The sequence below is a fragment of the Dreissena polymorpha genome, chromosome 14 (assembly GCF_020536995.1).
Source record: "Dreissena polymorpha isolate Duluth1 chromosome 14, UMN_Dpol_1.0, whole genome shotgun sequence".
Classification (NCBI taxonomy): domain Eukaryota; kingdom Metazoa; phylum Mollusca; class Bivalvia; order Myida; family Dreissenidae; genus Dreissena; species Dreissena polymorpha.
In genome coordinates this window covers 42,276,309-42,295,499 of record NC_068368.1, presented here as the reverse complement: position 1 = coordinate 42,295,499, position 19,191 = coordinate 42,276,309, and the positions used below count along the sequence as shown (strand labels likewise).

Below are 19,191 nucleotides of genomic sequence, written 5' to 3'. Positions count from 1 at the left end.
TGCTTAAAATTTGAAGGGGTCAAATGTAAATTGTAGTCGTAAAATACTGAAGTCACAAAAAACAACAAGTTGTGCAATATAATGTACATTTTTAGTGTAAGTTCATCTGTAACATTTTCAGCTAGGCATATAATATTGGGGAGTAAGAAGTTACAACACTGCAGAATGCTTGCATCAAAAACACGACACTGCTTTAATTGAAATCTATTGCGACTTCTATGCTCTCCTCTTTCGGCGAGTATGAAAACATTACAAAGTCCTTTCTTATGAGGACAAAATATTGACTATACGACGTTGTCATATAAGCGGTATCTACCAATAGAACTTAATGGCTTAAAGAATTAAGAAAACTTAATTCAAAAGTAACACAATAACTAATATATGAAGAATATCAGTTTTATATACCAAACAAATTAAAGTACATATTGTCAAAGTGAAGTCCCGTTCATAAGGGTCTATAGACGAGTTAATTGTTATTGTTTACATTCGGGATTTTCCGCGCATGCGCACTGACTGGTTGGCAAAAACACTGGTTACAGTAACGTAAAACATGTATAAAGGGCTTTTGTTTAGTCAAAAAATTGATAATAAAAACGAAATAAACATTAAAACCCTTTTTTAAAAAGTGCAAGTATAGCATATTTAGTACCAAATAAATGTATATTCACAAATAAAATTTCCTCTTCATAAAAATACGAAGTAGTTATTAGCATATAGTAAACGTGATCGGAAGATTTAATACTGACAATTCCGCAAAACAAAATAATACATTATCCGTATTCTTTCTGATAATAAGACTTGAATAAATTATATTTCAACACTTATAAAACATATATTAATTGTATTATAATTAATAGTGGTGTGGATAGTATTTTATTTCATCAGCGATCGATAGAGTCAGAGGTGCATTTAATCAATTATAAAAACAAAGCCCTAAAAAGCGGCATACAGTACTGTTTTTAAATATTGTGGTAATTTTCTTTTACATTGAATGAATTTACGTTTTGTTTACATTGAATGAATATAAATTCAATTTAGCATGCAAACGGAAAAACCCTGCATATTAATTACGCAAATTGAACTGTTTTTGCATGTCTATTGAAATCTCTATTAGTAATAAGGAGTGATGAAAATATAGCATTTTATGATAAATGCATATATTTAATTTATCTAACGGCCCCTTTTGTGAATGCTTATGTTCATGATCGTGTTACGGAATCTGCAGTAATGTACAATCTTTACACGTAATAGCGGAGTTAACTTTTGCCGGTACCCGTTTAATACCTTAATTGCATAGCAGTAAAATTGCCCAATATTTAAAATGTATAGTTATTAAACAATGTATTATTAAGTTTAACTGGCTAATAAATTTATACACTCGTTCCCGTTAATACATTTCCGACAAATTACTTCATTTTTGTTAAAATTTTAAAATATTTCATTTTAACATTAACTTATCAGTATTTTAAGCTTTAAAATGTGGCTTAAATGATTGCTCAATATGCCAAGAGATGACATTGAGGTATCGTGACTTATGTTTACTGACCAGACACTCGTCTGCAACATGTGGTTTATGCAGGGGCCCAAGTATAGGTCCCTGCGTTTATGACACCATGTTTTCTTTGTAATTGTCTGGACAGTATCCGATCATAACGAGATAATCGGTTAGTGATAACAAAGGTGCAATTAAACACCGGGATATAAATGCTGCTACAAAGAGTGCCTAAATTAGTGTGAACAATTAAATAAAACAATTACATTAAACAATATAATTTATTGAATGTGTAAGAAGGTAAGTTTTTCCAGACATATAAGGTTCAAATCAGTTACCCTATAAGTCGCGTACATACAATTGACCTATTCGTCGTTTGTTTTTATCCTTATTTGTTTTCGTTCATTAAATTTAATTTATTCTGAAAGAATTTCAATTTCTGAGCATTTTTTAACTAAAAATGGTCGCGAGGAAGTGCCAAGAATAGAGAGATTTTTGTTTAACCACATACCGAACTCTTAGATTGTGTTCCACTCCCGAGTTCGTTGTCAGTAAAAACAAATAATAATAACAACAATGTAATCGTTCCAAAGATGCATTTCCTTGCATGCTAATGTTTTATTCAGACATAATTAGTAAAATTATATTTGATATTGTGCATGATTATCATTAAAAACGAAGATTTCGTCAACCTTCTCTATATGCGCTTATATAAATTCCACCTCTTTTGCCAACCAGTGGGCGGAGACTAAACTTTGCAGGTGCGTGTGACGTCACGCGTTAACTCGTCTATACTCAAAACGCTTTGTAAAAAATATCTACTTAATTTATAACAACTATAAACTGAGCCAGAAATATACGACATCCACTGATACCTCTAGAACGCATGGTGGGCACAAGATACCCCCTATGTAGTCTACAGCAGAAGAACAGATCAAGTGCCAAAACCGGTCGTAGGCGAAGTTGTTTCATAAAGATCACATACACATACAGCTGTGATGGAAGATTGAGCAAAACTCGGCAAGCAGGAAGAGGATTTGAACACACATACACACCTAACATACTATATAAACCACAGTTATAGAAAAAAGAATTCTTCCAAAAGCTTGTCGCAGCCATACTTCCATGTTACCATAAGCCACACATTAAGGTCATTTAACTGGGAGAGTTTGAGCGAGATCCAGCCAGAAGTTCAAAGGGAGTTGAAAACACAACACTTTGGGAATAAATCGTCTGTAGTGGAAAAATAGTGAAAATGATATAATTTGCTGCAGCCAAAATTCATTTCTTAACGATCATCAACACACGAAGGTCATTCAACTTTGAAAATTTAAACGAATTTCATCATGTCGTTAATGAAAATTTTAAACATAGAATTTAAAGGAATCGGATTAATTTTGATTTTTTTTTAATCAGAATTTTTTTATAGATAAGCGCTATTAATTAATTGAAAAAAGCAAATTAATTTTTTTTGTATTAAAACTGAGTCAATTCTTTTGTAAAACGAGAGCTCTGTAGAAATGGCTGCTTGCAAATTTTAACTACATTGCTATGGAAATAAGCAGCCAGAGTCATTTGTTGTTCCAAAATCATTTAAAAATGGATATGTTTGGAAATACTGGATACATTGTATTTACATTAACAATAATATTTATTAATATGATTTATTTAAACATGTTTACACACAATACACATTTGAAAAAGCTCCATTTAGTCATCTTTTTTCAGATATAGGAATTTGCTATTCGATTCTTCTGTAGTATTGAGCAGAAAAAATATTTAATGTACACTTGTGCAGGGCGAAATACAAAATGTAAGCAACTGAAAAGACATTACATTTCATGTTTTGTATAATCTTTTATAAATCACCAAAAATGTGTTTGCAAATATCGTTCTTAATTACAAACTTTGAGGATTTATTTAAGTAGACATACTAATTAACGCATAATTTTGCACATAGAAATACTTGCATACTCGTCATTTCAGACAAGAATCGAGAAGAATTGTTTACATAGCAAACTAAACACACTTTCCATATTGTACCATAACTGTCATTCGTGAAACGTTTATGCACAAACGTTTTATGTACATATCGTAGGTCTTACATAGACACATTCATACCACACTGTGAAATCAAAATCTGAACAAAATAATAAAAATTATAAAACATAGTTACATAATCTCCACATATGCATTAAATTTGCTGCATTTATAAACTTGTCGTCAAACCAACTGCAAAGAATGCGATGTTGCTGTATAAAATACGGACACATGAGAGTAAGACGTCTTAAAGCGCTCTGATGTTCAGGTGAGAACGTTTAAAACGCAAACACATACCGTACATGCGTAGATATTTCACAATATTTATTTGATATATTTAAGGCACTTACATGTACTACAAATTAAATCTCAGTGAATTGATGATAATTCAGTGTCATATAGGGTTGTGTTATCTGAAAGAGGTTGTTTTCCTGGAGTTATTAAGCTCCGTGATCAATTGGACTTACCAATAGACACATGATCGATAACACGTGTCGATAGACGCGTAATACTCAACTGTTTACAGTATATATTATTTGTAAGTTATAGATGACCCGCAAAGTCGCAGACTGATCAGGAGCTTCGCTGCCCGCTGTAAATTAATAACCATGGTTTCGTGGTCTCAATAGCGGACAGGGTAGCTCCCGACCAGATGCGCAGGCTCATTTGGAGCTACGCTAACGTCATATGATATTATAACAATTTTCGAATAACGCGAATCAGATAAGCCAAAGCGTGCATGATTTATTTTAAACATCCAACTGACAAACCTCGAACAAACATGTTATACAGTCCACTCTCGTTATCTCGAAGTCGGCGGGAACAAGAAAAAATATCAAGATAACGAGAGTTCGAGATATCCGGTTAGGCGTTTTCAAAGAAAAAATGAGACGAAAATTTACCTTGTTTTTGACATCTTAATACCTGCTAAGTGATCTAAGTAAAGCCGTCACCGTGTGGCATAATACTCTCTTCCTGATATATACGCGTTTTACGAGGCACGATTATTTTTGCTATTTAAATGCTTAAAATGACGTTTTAAGTATTACAGAATTGCATGAACACATGCAGTTATAATTTTTCTAAACTGTCGAGTAAACGACGGTGTATATACGCAAAAATATAACTCAATGCATTTTGGAATGTTGTTTGTAAAAACAATTAGTCTTTCGGCCTTTCGGCAGGCTGTGTATTAATTGCAGTTAATTGATGTTAAAGTGAAACTTAAAGTGACAGGCCTTAATCAAGTGTTAATGGCTAACGACATTACACACGTGTGATCATTGATGCAATTAACGGATCAATTTCCTACCGCACAGTATCGGGAGCAGCCGGGCGAAGCGGGACGGTGAAGTATCAAAGAAAAAGTTCTCCCCTTTGGCCGACACTGGAAAAGTTATTCGCACTTCGAGATAAACCACAGCAAATACATGTTAAATCGGGACTCGGGACAAACTTTTATATCGACATATCGAATTATTAGACATAACGAAAATCGAGATAAGCGATGTTTTTTTATATAGATAAAGAAGGGGAAAAAATGGGGCATTGAGCTTACTTCGACATATCGAGAATATCGAGATATCCGATGTCGAGATAACGAGAGTGGACTGTAAATCGTCATTTTCACGCATTCCAATGACGTATGCATCTCTTTTTTACACTTTTCATGTTGCTATACGGCTTTCGTTAATTATGTTTTAATTGACAGCTTCAATCATTATTTATTAGTACTAAACAATTCTTTTGTTTAAGAGTTTGCAGGTTAATGTGAACATAACTGTTGGTGCAATATGCTCGGTTAGCAAATCTAGTGGGCGTATAATGAGACACGTTGGCTTGGCATTCCCCCAAGGAACAGACGCTAACTAACGCAACGCTGTTACTCGATATATCATTATCGTAAATAAGATAAGCGTAAAGCGTAAGCGTAGCATTTGCCTGACACTGCGAGTTCCAACAACATACTATATCCAAAAAAAATAATTAAATGTGAATAAATAAAAGATGATCGTTTCCAACATTTTCAAAAGAGAATATAAATAAAGACACATACTCAGGAATTGACAATCATACACAAACGATAAAAACTCTCTGCACTAAAATTACAATGGCTTGCACGCAAAGCGTGAGAAGAAACCAATAATTCCTAGGCACGAACTGAGTACGAACATACTGAGCACAGGGCAAGTGACCGACCCTGTGAGGCTGGCATGGGAACTCGTGAGAAACTCCTGTCCGTTAGTGCCGTCTGGGCCAGTTAGTTTCATTCTCAAACTGCACGCGAATTCGGGAAACGTAGCGTTCGGTTTCAACCAGCGTACTTCTTTGCGCTTTTCAAACGAGACGTCTTCGATTTCAAGTATGTGTGACGTCACCGCATTTTTTGCATCACATGACGAAACGCTCATGTTGAAATCGATGACGCGGTCGTCAAGGAGATTTGAGCCAATCACAACGTCGCAGACGGCAGAAACTTGGGTAGCGTTTGTGGAACACGACGTCTTAATCTTCAGACGCTTGTACCAGTAGATCGTCCCAGTACTTTTTATCACAATCCGCGGATCATCGACATGTTTTGGCTCATCTATTCTGTAATTGAGATTTAAGATAAGACGGTTACGTATGACGTCATAAAGTCACGTGATCAGAAGAGATGTGTGATGTCAAGAAGGGCGATGACGACATACATGTATGGTGTCAATAGACATGCAAATTCAAACACGTTTATTGTTAACTGATATCATACATAACTGAATGCGTCAAATAAATATGTGATTCAAATCATATACATAGTCAATTAAAATATGTGAAGTCATGCACACGCGTTTCTATATACATATTGTAGATGAATTAAAGGGGCCTTTTCACAGATTTTTGCATTTTTTAACTTTTTCATTAAATGCTTTATATTGATAAATGTAAACATTGGATCGTAAAAGCTCCAGTAAAAAATCAAGAATAAAATTAAAAAAAGGAAAAGAACATTGCCCGCAGCAGGTTTCGAACCAGTAACCCCTGGAGTCCTGCCAGAGTCCTGAAGTAAAATCGCTTTAGCCTACTGAGCTATTCCGCCGAGTACACATACGCCACGTATTTTATACCTTATATAAGCAATCTTCGTAGTTATACAAAATTTAACGACAAAAACAGAACTCTCCAAATTATTCAATCGTTTCGCGTTGCAACGCTTTATAATTTTTAGGTTTTATAATCGTCAAAAGATGCATATAATGTCTATATTAGACCATGGTAAATGTTCAGTATTACTGTTTCCTCACAAATATCATAACTAACACGAAAATTTGCGAATCTGAAACAACTTTTTTCAATTTTGTCAATTTACCAAAGCGTGAAAAGATCCCTTTAATATGAAGACATTTATGCACGAGTCCTTTCCAATAGTAATATTGTACAATATAAGAGAATAAACAATCTCATGTGACCAGAACGTCGAACGACCAAATGTGTTTTGACAGAAAACCATCGACTCCAGAGGTATTTATGAACGTTTTCCACCTTGAACAGTATGGAATATCTGTCAAAATAACTGTGTTCGTTCGCAGTTGTGGTCGAGTGAGATTTATGATTATCCATCAAAATGAATAGGGCCGTGCTCTGTGAAAAGGGGATTTAATGCATGTGCGTAAAGTGTCGTCTCATATTAACCTGTGCACTCCGCACATGCCAATCAGGGACGTCACTTTCCGCTTTAATGATATTTTTAGTATAAAGAAAGTCGCTTGTTAGCAGAAATTCAGTTTAGACGGAAAGTGTCGTGCCTGATTCGCTTGTGCGGACTTTACAGACTAATCTTGAACGACACTTTACGCATTATATGCATTAAACCGTCGTTTTACACAGCACGGTCCAATTATAAATACGCGTTGTCACATTAGCGGCGTTTGGTAAAACATAACAGATTAAAATGAGATACCTAAAGTATTATAAACACGCTATCAATAGAGTCGTGTTCTGAGAAAACAGGGCAAAATACATGTGCGTAAAGTGTCGTCCTACATTAGCTTGTGCAGTCCGTACAGGCTAATCAGGAACGACACTTTCTGCTGTTATGGTTTTTCTTATTACAAGGAAGTCACTTCTTACCGAAAATCAAGTTTAAGCGAAAAGTGTCGTCCCTGATTTGCCTGTGCGGATTGCACAGGCTAATCTGGGACGACACTTTGCGCACATGCATTAAGCCCAGTTTTCTTATAACACGCTATCAATATCTCAACCTCTGTTGACGACTAATATGAAAATAATTGTCATTCGAGATGTTTTAATACATAGACCACGTTCTGAATGGGGATATGTTACGTCCTATATACACTTTCTTAAGTTTGATCCGTCTTGTCATAAAAGCATGTTCTCGGTGGAGAAACGTGACGTCATACATCATATTTGTTTAGATCTTTCATGTCATACAAACACAATTTGCGCATTGACGTAGTGAATGGGAATAAGTGACGTGATACAAAACGTTGTCACTGGAAGTAGGTGGGGTCGTATAATTCGCTGTGTACGTAAAAACGTAACGTCATGCCTATCCACTAACAATGTGGTGTCATAACCCACGTTGTCATGGCGATACGTGGCGTCATAAATACGCGTTGTTTATGGAAAAACGTGACGTCACCACCACGTTGTAATGGAGATCCGTGGCGTCATAAATACGCTTTTCAATTTACATTCGTAACGTCATTACACACGTTGTAATGGAGATCCGTGGCGTCATCCGTAAGCGTTGTCAATGGAAATCCGTGGCGTCTTTTTACATGTTGTCAATTGAAATACGTGACGTCATACTTACGCGTTGTCAATGGAGATATCCGGGCTCCAGACTTTGCTTCTGTTCGCAGTGATCTCTCGCACGTTCAACGGGAACCATGACAAGCGCATGTCATCCCAGGTCTGTTAAAAGATGCGTCAATAATGAAATCAACAGTCACTTAGTTAAAATATAATCAAAGCGCCGACGGCATTGAAAGTCTATTGGTAAGATACAAAGTTTCTGCTAAAGTAAACTTTAAAGGAACCGTTGACTGAATGAAAATCTAAAATGCTTAAAAAGTTAAAAAAATTGAATAAGAACAAATAAAACAAGAAGCGATACAATATTGCAAAACATTACACAGATCTATATCAATCGAAAAACCAGAAACGCGTATCCAGGGAGCTTGGTATTTTGCGAGCAAGTAAATGCCCGGATGCAAATTTTAATTATGATTGTCTGGAGGTTTATTCTGCTATTGTTTTAATTATGATTAAAATAGATCCATCCAGATCTATCCGGTTTTTGTTGATGAAGTGTTAGTAATTGACTGGAGGAAGTATCAAGTAGAAGTAGAAGTAGAAGAATATTTCTCCTTAATATTACAGGCTCATTGCGATATTGCTTGAGATTTTTTACTTGTTTTTTGCTTTTCTTGTCATGTAAGTTACTTCTCATAATACTGTTACGATCGACTCATTTTGATTTAAAAATAAAGGAACAATACATCGTTGTTGTTGTGTCGTTGTTGTTATATTTACCGACAACGTTACTTACGCAAAATATTACATGCCCGCTGTATTTTGGAGCAAACGTTCTGAAATGTTTTTATCCTTATTCAAATTATTCCAAGAATTTCAAATAATACGCAACACAATTTTCAGATTAATACAAAAAACTTTCATTTGACCCCCTCTCTTGCCGCCCCAAATCCTGAGATACATGTTTGCCGTCAAGAAGTATAACGATATTACAGCCCTAAACGCTCAAGTCTTCTGCAAGAAACAAGACAATTATTTATCCTTTAAACGTATTTAAAGTAAGGTTTCCCATTAATAAATACATGGAAAAAGTATGTTATCACAAGATCGAATACGGTGAGACGCACCTTGTTAAAATGCATTACCAAGTATTCAAAAAATTAGCTAAAAATATAAGGAACGTATCATACGGTAACCTCATATCGAGCATTTCTCGGAATCGATCGTTTTGTTAACATTAAGAACGAGGCTCTCGTGATGACACACGCACACGCACGAGCATCTTGTTTCACTGACATTACTTCGCTTGAAAATAAAATACAAACAGAACCAAATGAGTAAAACAACCATGATGATTGTTTTACCTATTTTGACATGTTTAGACCTACTTGCATTTCACAATTTTACTTCAACTTAAATAAACAAAATTATTAATATTCCATACATTTGATTGAGTCTTCTTCATTAAATTTCCACATAAATTGCAAATTAAAGCTGACGGCTGAGGTAAGTACAACACTGTCATATATTTAATTTATTTAAAAAAAATACTTTCACCTTCTCCCGATTCTCAGAAAATCTTGCAATAATAGTTCTAGCATAAGAACTGTCAGGTCAGGTGATATGCACATATTCGGTAAGAATACACAATCCAAATTGGACGTTTATTTAAGGAAATATTTAAATAGTAACATATATGACGAACATTATTTGAACAAATGTCGATGTTTTTTGTGAATTTCTTTAGCACTTTTATGTGCCCATGTTGCTTCAAAGAAGAATATTGATGGAACATAAACATTTTAACGTTTGGGTAAATTGACAAAATTCAAAAAAGTTGTTTCAGATCGGCAAATTTTTGTTTAAGTTATGATATTTGTGAGGAAACAGTAATACAGAACATTTACCATGCTCTAAAATAGCCATTATATGAAGCTTTTGACTATTTAAAAACCCGAAAATTATAAAGCGTTGCAACGCGAAACGAATAAATAATTTGGAGAGTTCTGTTGTTCTCGTAATATTTTGGGAAACTACGAGGATTGCTTACATAAAGTATAAAATACGTCTGATAATGTAACCGGAAGAATGGTCGAGAGGTCTAAGTCGTAGACTATTTACTCCAGGACTCCAGAGGTCAGTGGTTCGTGTCCTGCTGAGGGTTACCCTTTATTTCTTTTTTTTTTAAATTTTATTCTTGATTTTTTACTGGAGCTTTTTATATCCAATGTTTACATTTATCAATATAAAGCATTTAATGACACACTTCACAATATGCCAAATTCTGTGAAAAGGCCCCTTTAAAATGTACATAAAAGTTATTAAAATGGTTAAATTACTGTTTATGTTGATGTAAAATATGTTAAGTGAATCAAATTTTTAAGTTTAGATTGCCTTATGCCTTGATATCGAGTACTCTCGCTTTCCGGTTTGACGAGGTAACTACGCGCGTAGAGAATGTTATTGCGGGTTTGTATGGAACTATCGGCTTTGCGTGGTTTAACACATTGTAAATAAACACTTTTGAAATGGATTGAACGAGAATTAAGTAAAGTTTTGATGGTAAAAAGTTTATTGTTTGAATTAGTTCAGAAATTTTGTTACTCGTTTCCTTAACCGCTCGATATTTTTCCAAATGCCATTACATAAGATTACTTACAAATCTTTAATGTTTTTAATAGTCTTAACCAATGTTTATAGTAAGAACAATAGTTGAACAAAAAAACGGATGCCGCCGAGATTTGAACCCATGTCCTCTGAGACCGTACGCCAATAATACTCTAACAATGCACCACGCAAACTTTCATAAACAGCCGCGCACTGCCGCGAAACATAAAAGCTATAGTAAACGCTATCTATATCGTCTGCCAACAGCCGGTCATTTTTCCGACCACAAAAACACGCACCTTACTGCGAGATGTGTTTCTACTTTTCAGCTCTACAGTCTATTTGCAAACTGCCAATACACTAAAAAAATGGCTGAAATAAATCTAGTTATAAAATAGCAATTTTATCAATGCATAACAATTCGTTAAAACGGAAAATTTCGTGCCTTGTTTGTCTGTGCGGTCTGCACAGGCTAATCAGGGACGCCACTTTACGCTAATGCATTAAGCCAAGTTTTTCTGCTTGCGCTTCGTAATCTTATTTTATACTATCTCATAATAAAACTAAATTATATTTCAAAGTAGCAATAGTCTCTTTAAAGTATAATTAATTTATTGTTAAAAAGTATTGGGCGTTTGTTTTTTGTTTATTTGGAAAAAAACGAGCGCATAATAAACTGAATCAGACCCAATTGGACCAAATTTCCGTTTAAAAAAAAATTAACAAGTTTAAGTTTACCTCAGTTTTATTCCTATACTTACAAGTTCCAGGTCAATGGTGGTCTCGAGGTATTGCTCCAGGAGGTTCAGGCTGGACACGTGCATCACGTGCATGTTGACGTTGAGCAGCAGTGGCAGGGTGAGGTTACGCCTCGGGGGTACGTTCGCCTCATACTTGTGGAAGATCGTGTTGAAGATCTGTATCGCCTCCTCCATGTAACCTTGGGAGCCTTGAGAAGAGACGCTGAAATAAATAAACGTTCAGCCAATCAAAATAAAATCTACATCCGGGTGTTTATTTGATCGCAAAAAACAAATTTCCTGTCGATATGTGTTTATGATTTTGCACATGCTATTAACTGTTTGTCTACACATAAACATCTAAAACAGGCACCCGTCTTAGTAAGAAAGGTTTAACAAATCTAAGTTACTAAGCAATGTGTCGTTAAGTTTCTATACTCATTTTCGTTCGATCTGCCTTAAAGTCCTCATTTTAACAATATATAGCTATTTAATATCTGTTTGTTGTGAGCTAAACATCCAGTCGTAACGTTAATGTGCCGTACCTTCTTTAATAAGACAGACCAAAAAACAATTGGCATTTGAACCAAAACAGGGGTGCTTTTTATGCATTTGTCCATCATACAATTTTCTTATAATTGCTGATTGCCATACTTGATGACAAAGCATTACACGTGAATCAACTTTAAAGTGTGTTCACACTGTGATGACAGCAAGGTGCCACGATGTACGGGAGTTGAGTGATACCTCAGATTTTGAAGAAGTAAAATAAAGATTACATTTTTCTTTTAGGCTTGTTGACATGAATACAGAGACTGAAAGAAACCAGCGGTACCTATATTTGAGGTCCGCTCGGAGACGCACTGCACACTACTCAGAACACTTGAGATTTAAAACGGAGACAAAACAAGGCACTTTCTACTCTTATAAAAGGTGCGGGTCTTAATTAGCCTTTTACAATATTGCGACGATGACAAATTAAAAAAAAGCTTAAGAAATACGAATTCGTGAGTATTTACGAAAAAAAAAAACATTAACACATAGGACACACCACTATAGAATATTCAAAAATCGAACCTAAATTCTCATTGCAAATTGTTGGTGTCAAAATCTGACAACCATTTCAGACCTATAGATATTCGGAGTCAGTTATTTATTTGCGCGTGTGTATCGAAACACGTGTATAGTAAAAAAAGCAGAAATGAATCACAATGTTTCTTTTATCCGAATAACAATTGCATGAGTATCTGCAGTTGATGGTGTTGAAATGGAAGATTGAAGAGCGTAACGCCCTGTTCAGATTCCCGCCGACAGACACGCTGTGAACATTTCATAAAATAGATACAATCGGTAAAGCACATAAACATACACTCGCAAAACATTAACCAGTACATTAAAAACACTCTTAATAATGCCGACGTCGACAAAGGCATAAATAACTGATCTTACGGCGTATAATTAAATGTTAAGATGTAAAAAATAAATTCTCCCAGTGTGAACTGACACCTATCAATGTACGTTTAATAACGAAGCGACATTGTGTGATTGTATAGTGTATACATACGATGCCTACGTCCATTAGATGGGATATATGCTGCGATATCTAATTGAACTACGTCACGAGCGGGACGTTTATTTATTGTCTCACCGCACGTGAGACGCCCGCAAGTCTACATATGCCGTTTCCCCACAGGGAGGAGACGCTAGATTCATGGGCGTAAGTATGTTTTTAAAAGGTCTGCACATGAATGCAGTTCTTCAGATTAAAATGAATGCATCATCGCAACTCTGCAAATGTTCGTGTTTAAGACAAATAATTTAACAAAGCTCTATAGAGCAGAAATAGAGAGAACGCTTTGATAAAAATACAATCGGAGTGTGTGACTATGTCAAATAGAAAACAATCATGTCCATATATGTAAACTTTTTCCGCATAGTTGTAAAAAATTGTAGCGGCAGCGCAATCCAGTATTTTTGCGGCGCAAATCGATTGCTTAATATTATGAATACTTCCGAATCATTAAAAAAACATTGAAAACAGAGCCTTTTCATAGACAGACATGGACGCGACACAACGCGGAAATATGCTGTGATTAGATAGTGACTATGGGGCACTCTTTGTTTTGAGAACTGCGACAGGATTTTTTTTATTGTTTAGTCAATAAATAGCACCGATTTAAATAATCCGTTAACACAATATTTTGTATATATATGATTTTTTTAAAAAGATTATTACAGATTCAACATAATAACAGATGCATATATCAGTCATTGTTGGTTATATTCAGTCTTTACAAAAATGGTCAACGATTGGGCACCTGTTATTTTTGTGATAATACGTGCTAATGTCCACGTTTAAACTCATGAGATCTATACAACGGGATAGATTAACATGGTGTCCGAGGATACCATCCATACACACGAATGAACGAACGCACGAACAAATAGTTTATGTTTACGTGTGTATTGTATATTGATTACTAGATGCGTGAGTTTTGCATTCAGTAATCGTTGGCGGACATTGAAATGCAATAAATAAACAATGCATTTATATCACCGACGATGCTTTCTAAAAGCATTTAACACTTCTCCCGTTAGAGTGATGCAAGATTTAAAGATCACCGTGACTTTGCACAAGTCTAATCTCATATTGCAAGGCCCGAAAATAGGCGAGCCTATTCGTACCGAGATTCTCTGATAAAGCCTTGCCAATTAATTGTTCGAGCACCGCGGCGTTCATTTTGCAACTGGGTGCTTTATCGTTAGATGTTGATTATAAATATAGCATAAGCCTCGTTAAACGTTGATAGCGATTAAGATAAGTATTCAATTCTCATATGCTTCTCTTATCTGAATGCTGGAGTTTGTACGTTAACGTCGAGTATACTAGTAATAAATTTGTATCACGAGAGAAATAATGATCCAATGATATTGGTGTTTACGTTAGAGGCAATTACCCGTCAGCATATTTGATGTGCGTAAAGTTACGTCCCAGATCACCATGTGAAGTCCACACAGGCTAATCAGGGACGACATTTTCCGATTGCGTTGATTTTTCGTGTAAAGAATGTTTCTTCTAAACGGATATTGCTTGCTTTAATCGAACGCTAGCACATAAAGCAGAAAATAAGTAATTAAACCAAAATTTACTATTATGTAATCATAAAGAAATCGTTGTTTGAAGGAAATATTATTAATTTCAATAAAGCAAATGAACATCAGTGTTATAGGCCTAAGAATGTCGTGACAAAAGTGTGTTCTGGTTCATTTGTTGTATGCAATAGAAGCTGATGCCACTGGAGCAAACCAACATGTTATTGTTATTTATTCTTCTTGCCCGAAGTTTTTTCAATCATCGAAAGTATCAATACCTTTTATAGCTGGATAACCGTTCTAGACGACAATGGCGTACCCAGGTGCACATTTAATAATTGTCAGTTTAGGGCGTCTGAGGACATGAAACAATCCCCACTCTACCTGCGAAATTTTGTTTTGACTAGAAATCTCTGCGTTCTTTACGTGTGTAATCTATGATACAATTAAGATAATTTATAATAAAATCGTGAATAATACTTTACATATAAAATGTTATCTCATTCAATGTAAATAATCTAAATTGAATTCATATTTTTGACGCATGGCTTTAATGACTTCTATTGCTTAGATAAGAATAAATCGTTATTCTTCACAGGCATAAAGCATGAAATACATCTGGCCTCTTGTGTTACCTGATTATCTATAAACGGAATAACAGCATTCATGAAATCCCCGAAAGCAGAATCAAAATCAAAAAATCTGTTATCAACGTTGAGATTGCTGTATAATCAAAGTGATTTACTGGCTTGTTCTTTTACTTCGGTAACGTTATGTATTTATTGGAGCATATTTTTGCAAGTTATTTAATCTGTACCACATCTGTCTCCAAATATGTACATCGTTTTTTTAGATCAGCGTATTGACGATAACGTAAAATGTTCAAAACGCCATCGATTGAAACGATATTTAGCCTAGTATATATCAAACATTAGTAAGGATATATTCTGACCAACACAATTAATTTGAGCTGTTTGGTTAATCTTTGATTTGAACTTGGCCATAATACTCAATTCAGTGTTCATTAAAGTTTTTTTTGTAGTTAGTGTCCGACTCAATACTGAGATTTAGGAGGACTTTGTGCATATTCTTATAGCTGAGATTTGAGATGGTTTGTGAGTTGACCAGCCTTTTTAATACTCAGCTGAAGGGATGCTAAAATTGTATCTTATGAGGTGAGCAACACATGAGAATGTTCTTTATATTAGGCCCATATTGAATTAATATTTAATCATAATGAGTAATCGACACAGAAACTCGTTAAAGAAATCTAACATCTGAGGAATCGATCATCAGGATTCGTGAAGACTCCACCTAGCACATCAGACCTACCGAAACAATCGCACATTGGAGCCGGAATAGCAGCTTGGGCGGTACTGCAAAAACGATTATGCATAAGATCATCTATTTCATCTTATATTTCTAATATAAGTATAAATGTTAGTACATGTATACCATGTTTTGTGCATTCTATCGAGTGGATTGTTTTATCATTTATTGGTATCAACACACGCTTTCTTGTGAAACAAATGCGGCAAACACAGACGCTTTCCATATTGACTGTACATGTATTTTCGTAAAGAGGGGACTTCCTTCATACGAAAATTCCAGAATAGCGGAAATAGTAATGCCTAATAAGCCCGTGCGGACAGCTTGTCTGAGACTTTACTTCACAAAGATGAGTTAAGCCTGGTTTTCCCAGTGCCCGACACAGATGTTTTCTCAGCATATAAATATACAAATATACGAAATTATATTCGCAGACTTACATACACAATTCTCACGTTATCATTTCATGTTGATAAACTTGATTTTAAAGTGCTGTCAATTATATAGTTTTGTGTCAAATAAATTGTTGCATATATGCAAATGCATTCATTAGAGTGATTCCAAAATAAGCTAGCTCGAAATGTAACCTTGCTCAATTTTTAACGATTATTTATGCTAACTCATTATTCATATCACCATGATTTTTGTAAGTTTTATGTAATTTCGTCCGATACAACTTTTATTGCGATTTCTTCCTGAAAATGCACGAAGATGAGCTGAACATTTAACTGTATGATATTATGTCTCAAAAGTGTTTTAATCAAAGAAGACATGCAGCCTGTTTGTTTGCAACTAACCATTCAGTTTAATGATTAAACTGAATAGAGGTCTCTTGTATTGCAATTTAATGTAAATGAAAGGTTTAATTTGTAATTAACATTTTAGGTGTTTCGTGAATAAGTCTCTGCCAAGTGTGAGGTGTATTAAACTGGTAAAGACCCTAAATGCTTTGCATTGACCGTTCCGAGGCGGTGACTCCTGTTTAATTAATGTATGTGTCCTATGTATTATATGTCATGTTTATTAAATGTGTTGCATGTAATACAATTTTACTATTGATTCTTTGTCATATACGACGTGATTTTTTAGATTTCTGCTTGTGATAGCATTTTCATTTCAGAGAAAGATCAATATCCACAGTAACTATATATTTTTGGTCACTTGAAAAAAGCACAGGTGGTTAGCATGTGGCTATGATATTAATTAGTGAAAACATCATTTTGAATGATCAATTATCATATTATAACGAAAATTCAACTTTTCTGAAAAACAATTTCACGATCAAATATATATAACCATATATATATATAAATATATATATATATATAAAACAAGGTATCCAACACGAAATCACCCGAAAACGGGTTGCATCGCTTTGAACCATTGAACCACAGGTGGTTAGCGATAAATAATCATATAATAACGAAACATTTTTTTTCATGAAAATCGCTGCAAAATTGATGAAGTAATGGCTGTTCAAAGCGATGCATCCCGTTTGGTGATTTCGAGTTGGATACCTTGTTATATATATATTTGATAGTGATTTTTTTTCTTTCAGAAAAGTTGATTTTTCGTTATAATATGATTATTTATCATTCAACATGATGTTTTCACTAATTAATTTCATAGCCACACGCTAACTACCTGTGTTCCACATGTTTGTCGATAGAAAGGTAGTCAAACATTTGGTTATTAAATATATTTCATCGTGTCAAAAAAACTTCACCTCAAACAGCATAATACGAATTCCAAGTAAAATATAAACTCAAACATGTAGTTGATGGAATCTGTGTGATTTATTTCCAATGTATACAGACAAATGTCATTTTAATGGCTTGTATTGCTGCTTCTTCCTGTATTTGCGCGATGATTATCTGAGATATTAACTCTATGATTCTATATTCTCAAATCTTTTCTATAAAGAAGGAATGTAGTTGACAATTGTTAATAGTTTTATTTGATCGTTCGTCAAAAAGTTGTAATTCCGTTACTCTTGCATCTTCAATGCAATTGAGTAATTAAATAGTAATTAAATTGAATGCGTTTTAATTCCCTTTTATTATTGTTTAATTTGAGTTACAATGCTATGACGTTAAATTTTATTTACACTTAAATGTATTATGAATATTGCTGGGCCAAGTGTGAGGTTGAGCGCTCTATAACCAGGTTTAAACCCCCAATGCTTTGCATTGACCGTTCCAAGGCGGTGACCCCAGCTTTATTCATATTTTGTGTTTATGTTGGTTTGTATTGTGCTGTATTGTGCTGTTTTGTACTGTTTGGGCAATCGGTCACTTGCCTTAAATAAAGGACCAACTAATTGTTTTTAATGAAAATTCAATACTGCTCCAGCAGCTGGAGTTTCACTTCTTTATATTGTATACTTCTATTGATTTGAATAATGTGTTTACCATGTGTTCTCACTCAAACTTATCGTACGTATCTGTGGATTAACTGCCGGGTCTGATGGGCGGTGCTGATATTTGATAACATCTGTACATTTGATTTTCACAAGAACAATACATTCCTTATGGCTGTTTCTTTTATTGTTCTATATTTCAAATGGTTATTAAGAACAACTTTAACAGACACGTGGAATGGTGTACGAATGCTAAAACGTTGAACGAACCAGTCATTGTTCTAGTTCGTTTCTCAATTATTTCCATACTTATTATTCTATATACCTTATGAATTTTACTAAAATGCATGCTCTTTAACGTTTTTATTCATCAGCCTTGCAATACGGACCCCATACAGCGCTACCCGTTTGTCTGTATTTAACATGCTTACCTGCAACGTTACTCGTCTCTATTAATACGTGCGTATGTTCTCAGATAAAGGAGACGTATACTAATAATTCATGCTGGAAGTCAAACGTAATGCATGTCCACACATATTTACATCATGCATGTAGTTGTTGTGTTTTCGCGCTGCTGTAAGCAGTCTGGGAAAATGAAACCACAAGTCAACTCAGTGACCCAGATTGTACACACAATTATTGTCGTTTAGTGTCAAGAGCATTTATGGAAACTGTTATCGCAGTAAATGCATAAAATGATCATTATTTAAACAGAAAATAAATAAATAATGCGGACTTGGATTATAATGAAATGCATGAAGATATTGAAATGTCAG

At 34.7% G+C, this 19,191-nt stretch overlaps 1 protein-coding gene and 1 long non-coding RNA gene across 4 annotated transcripts in view; one reads left to right on the top strand and one right to left on the bottom strand.

The window, feature by feature from the left end:
* Positions 1–1,668: 1,668 nt before the first annotated feature.
* The window catches only part of LOC127858458 (neuronal acetylcholine receptor subunit alpha-3-like), a 94,771-nt gene continuing 77,248 nt past the window's right edge, over positions 1,669–19,191 (bottom strand). For all 3 annotated transcript variants that reach the window (XM_052395640.1, XM_052395642.1, XM_052395639.1), the window contains exons 2-4: positions 11,656–11,857; positions 8,346–8,446; positions 1,669–6,124 (exon numbers count right to left, since the gene is read on the bottom strand). In XM_052395640.1, the coding sequence (XP_052251600.1) occupies positions 5,638–6,124; positions 8,346–8,446; positions 11,656–11,857 (790 nt within the window). In that variant the 3' untranslated portion in view covers positions 1,669–5,637. The remainder of the gene's footprint in view (positions 6,125–8,345; positions 8,447–11,655; positions 11,858–19,191) is intronic.
* Positions 8,271–12,130, top strand: LOC127858462 (uncharacterized). Its single transcript, XR_008038943.1, has 2 exons — positions 8,271–8,530; positions 11,659–12,130. It is a non-coding gene; the product is annotated as an uncharacterized LOC127858462 (long non-coding RNA).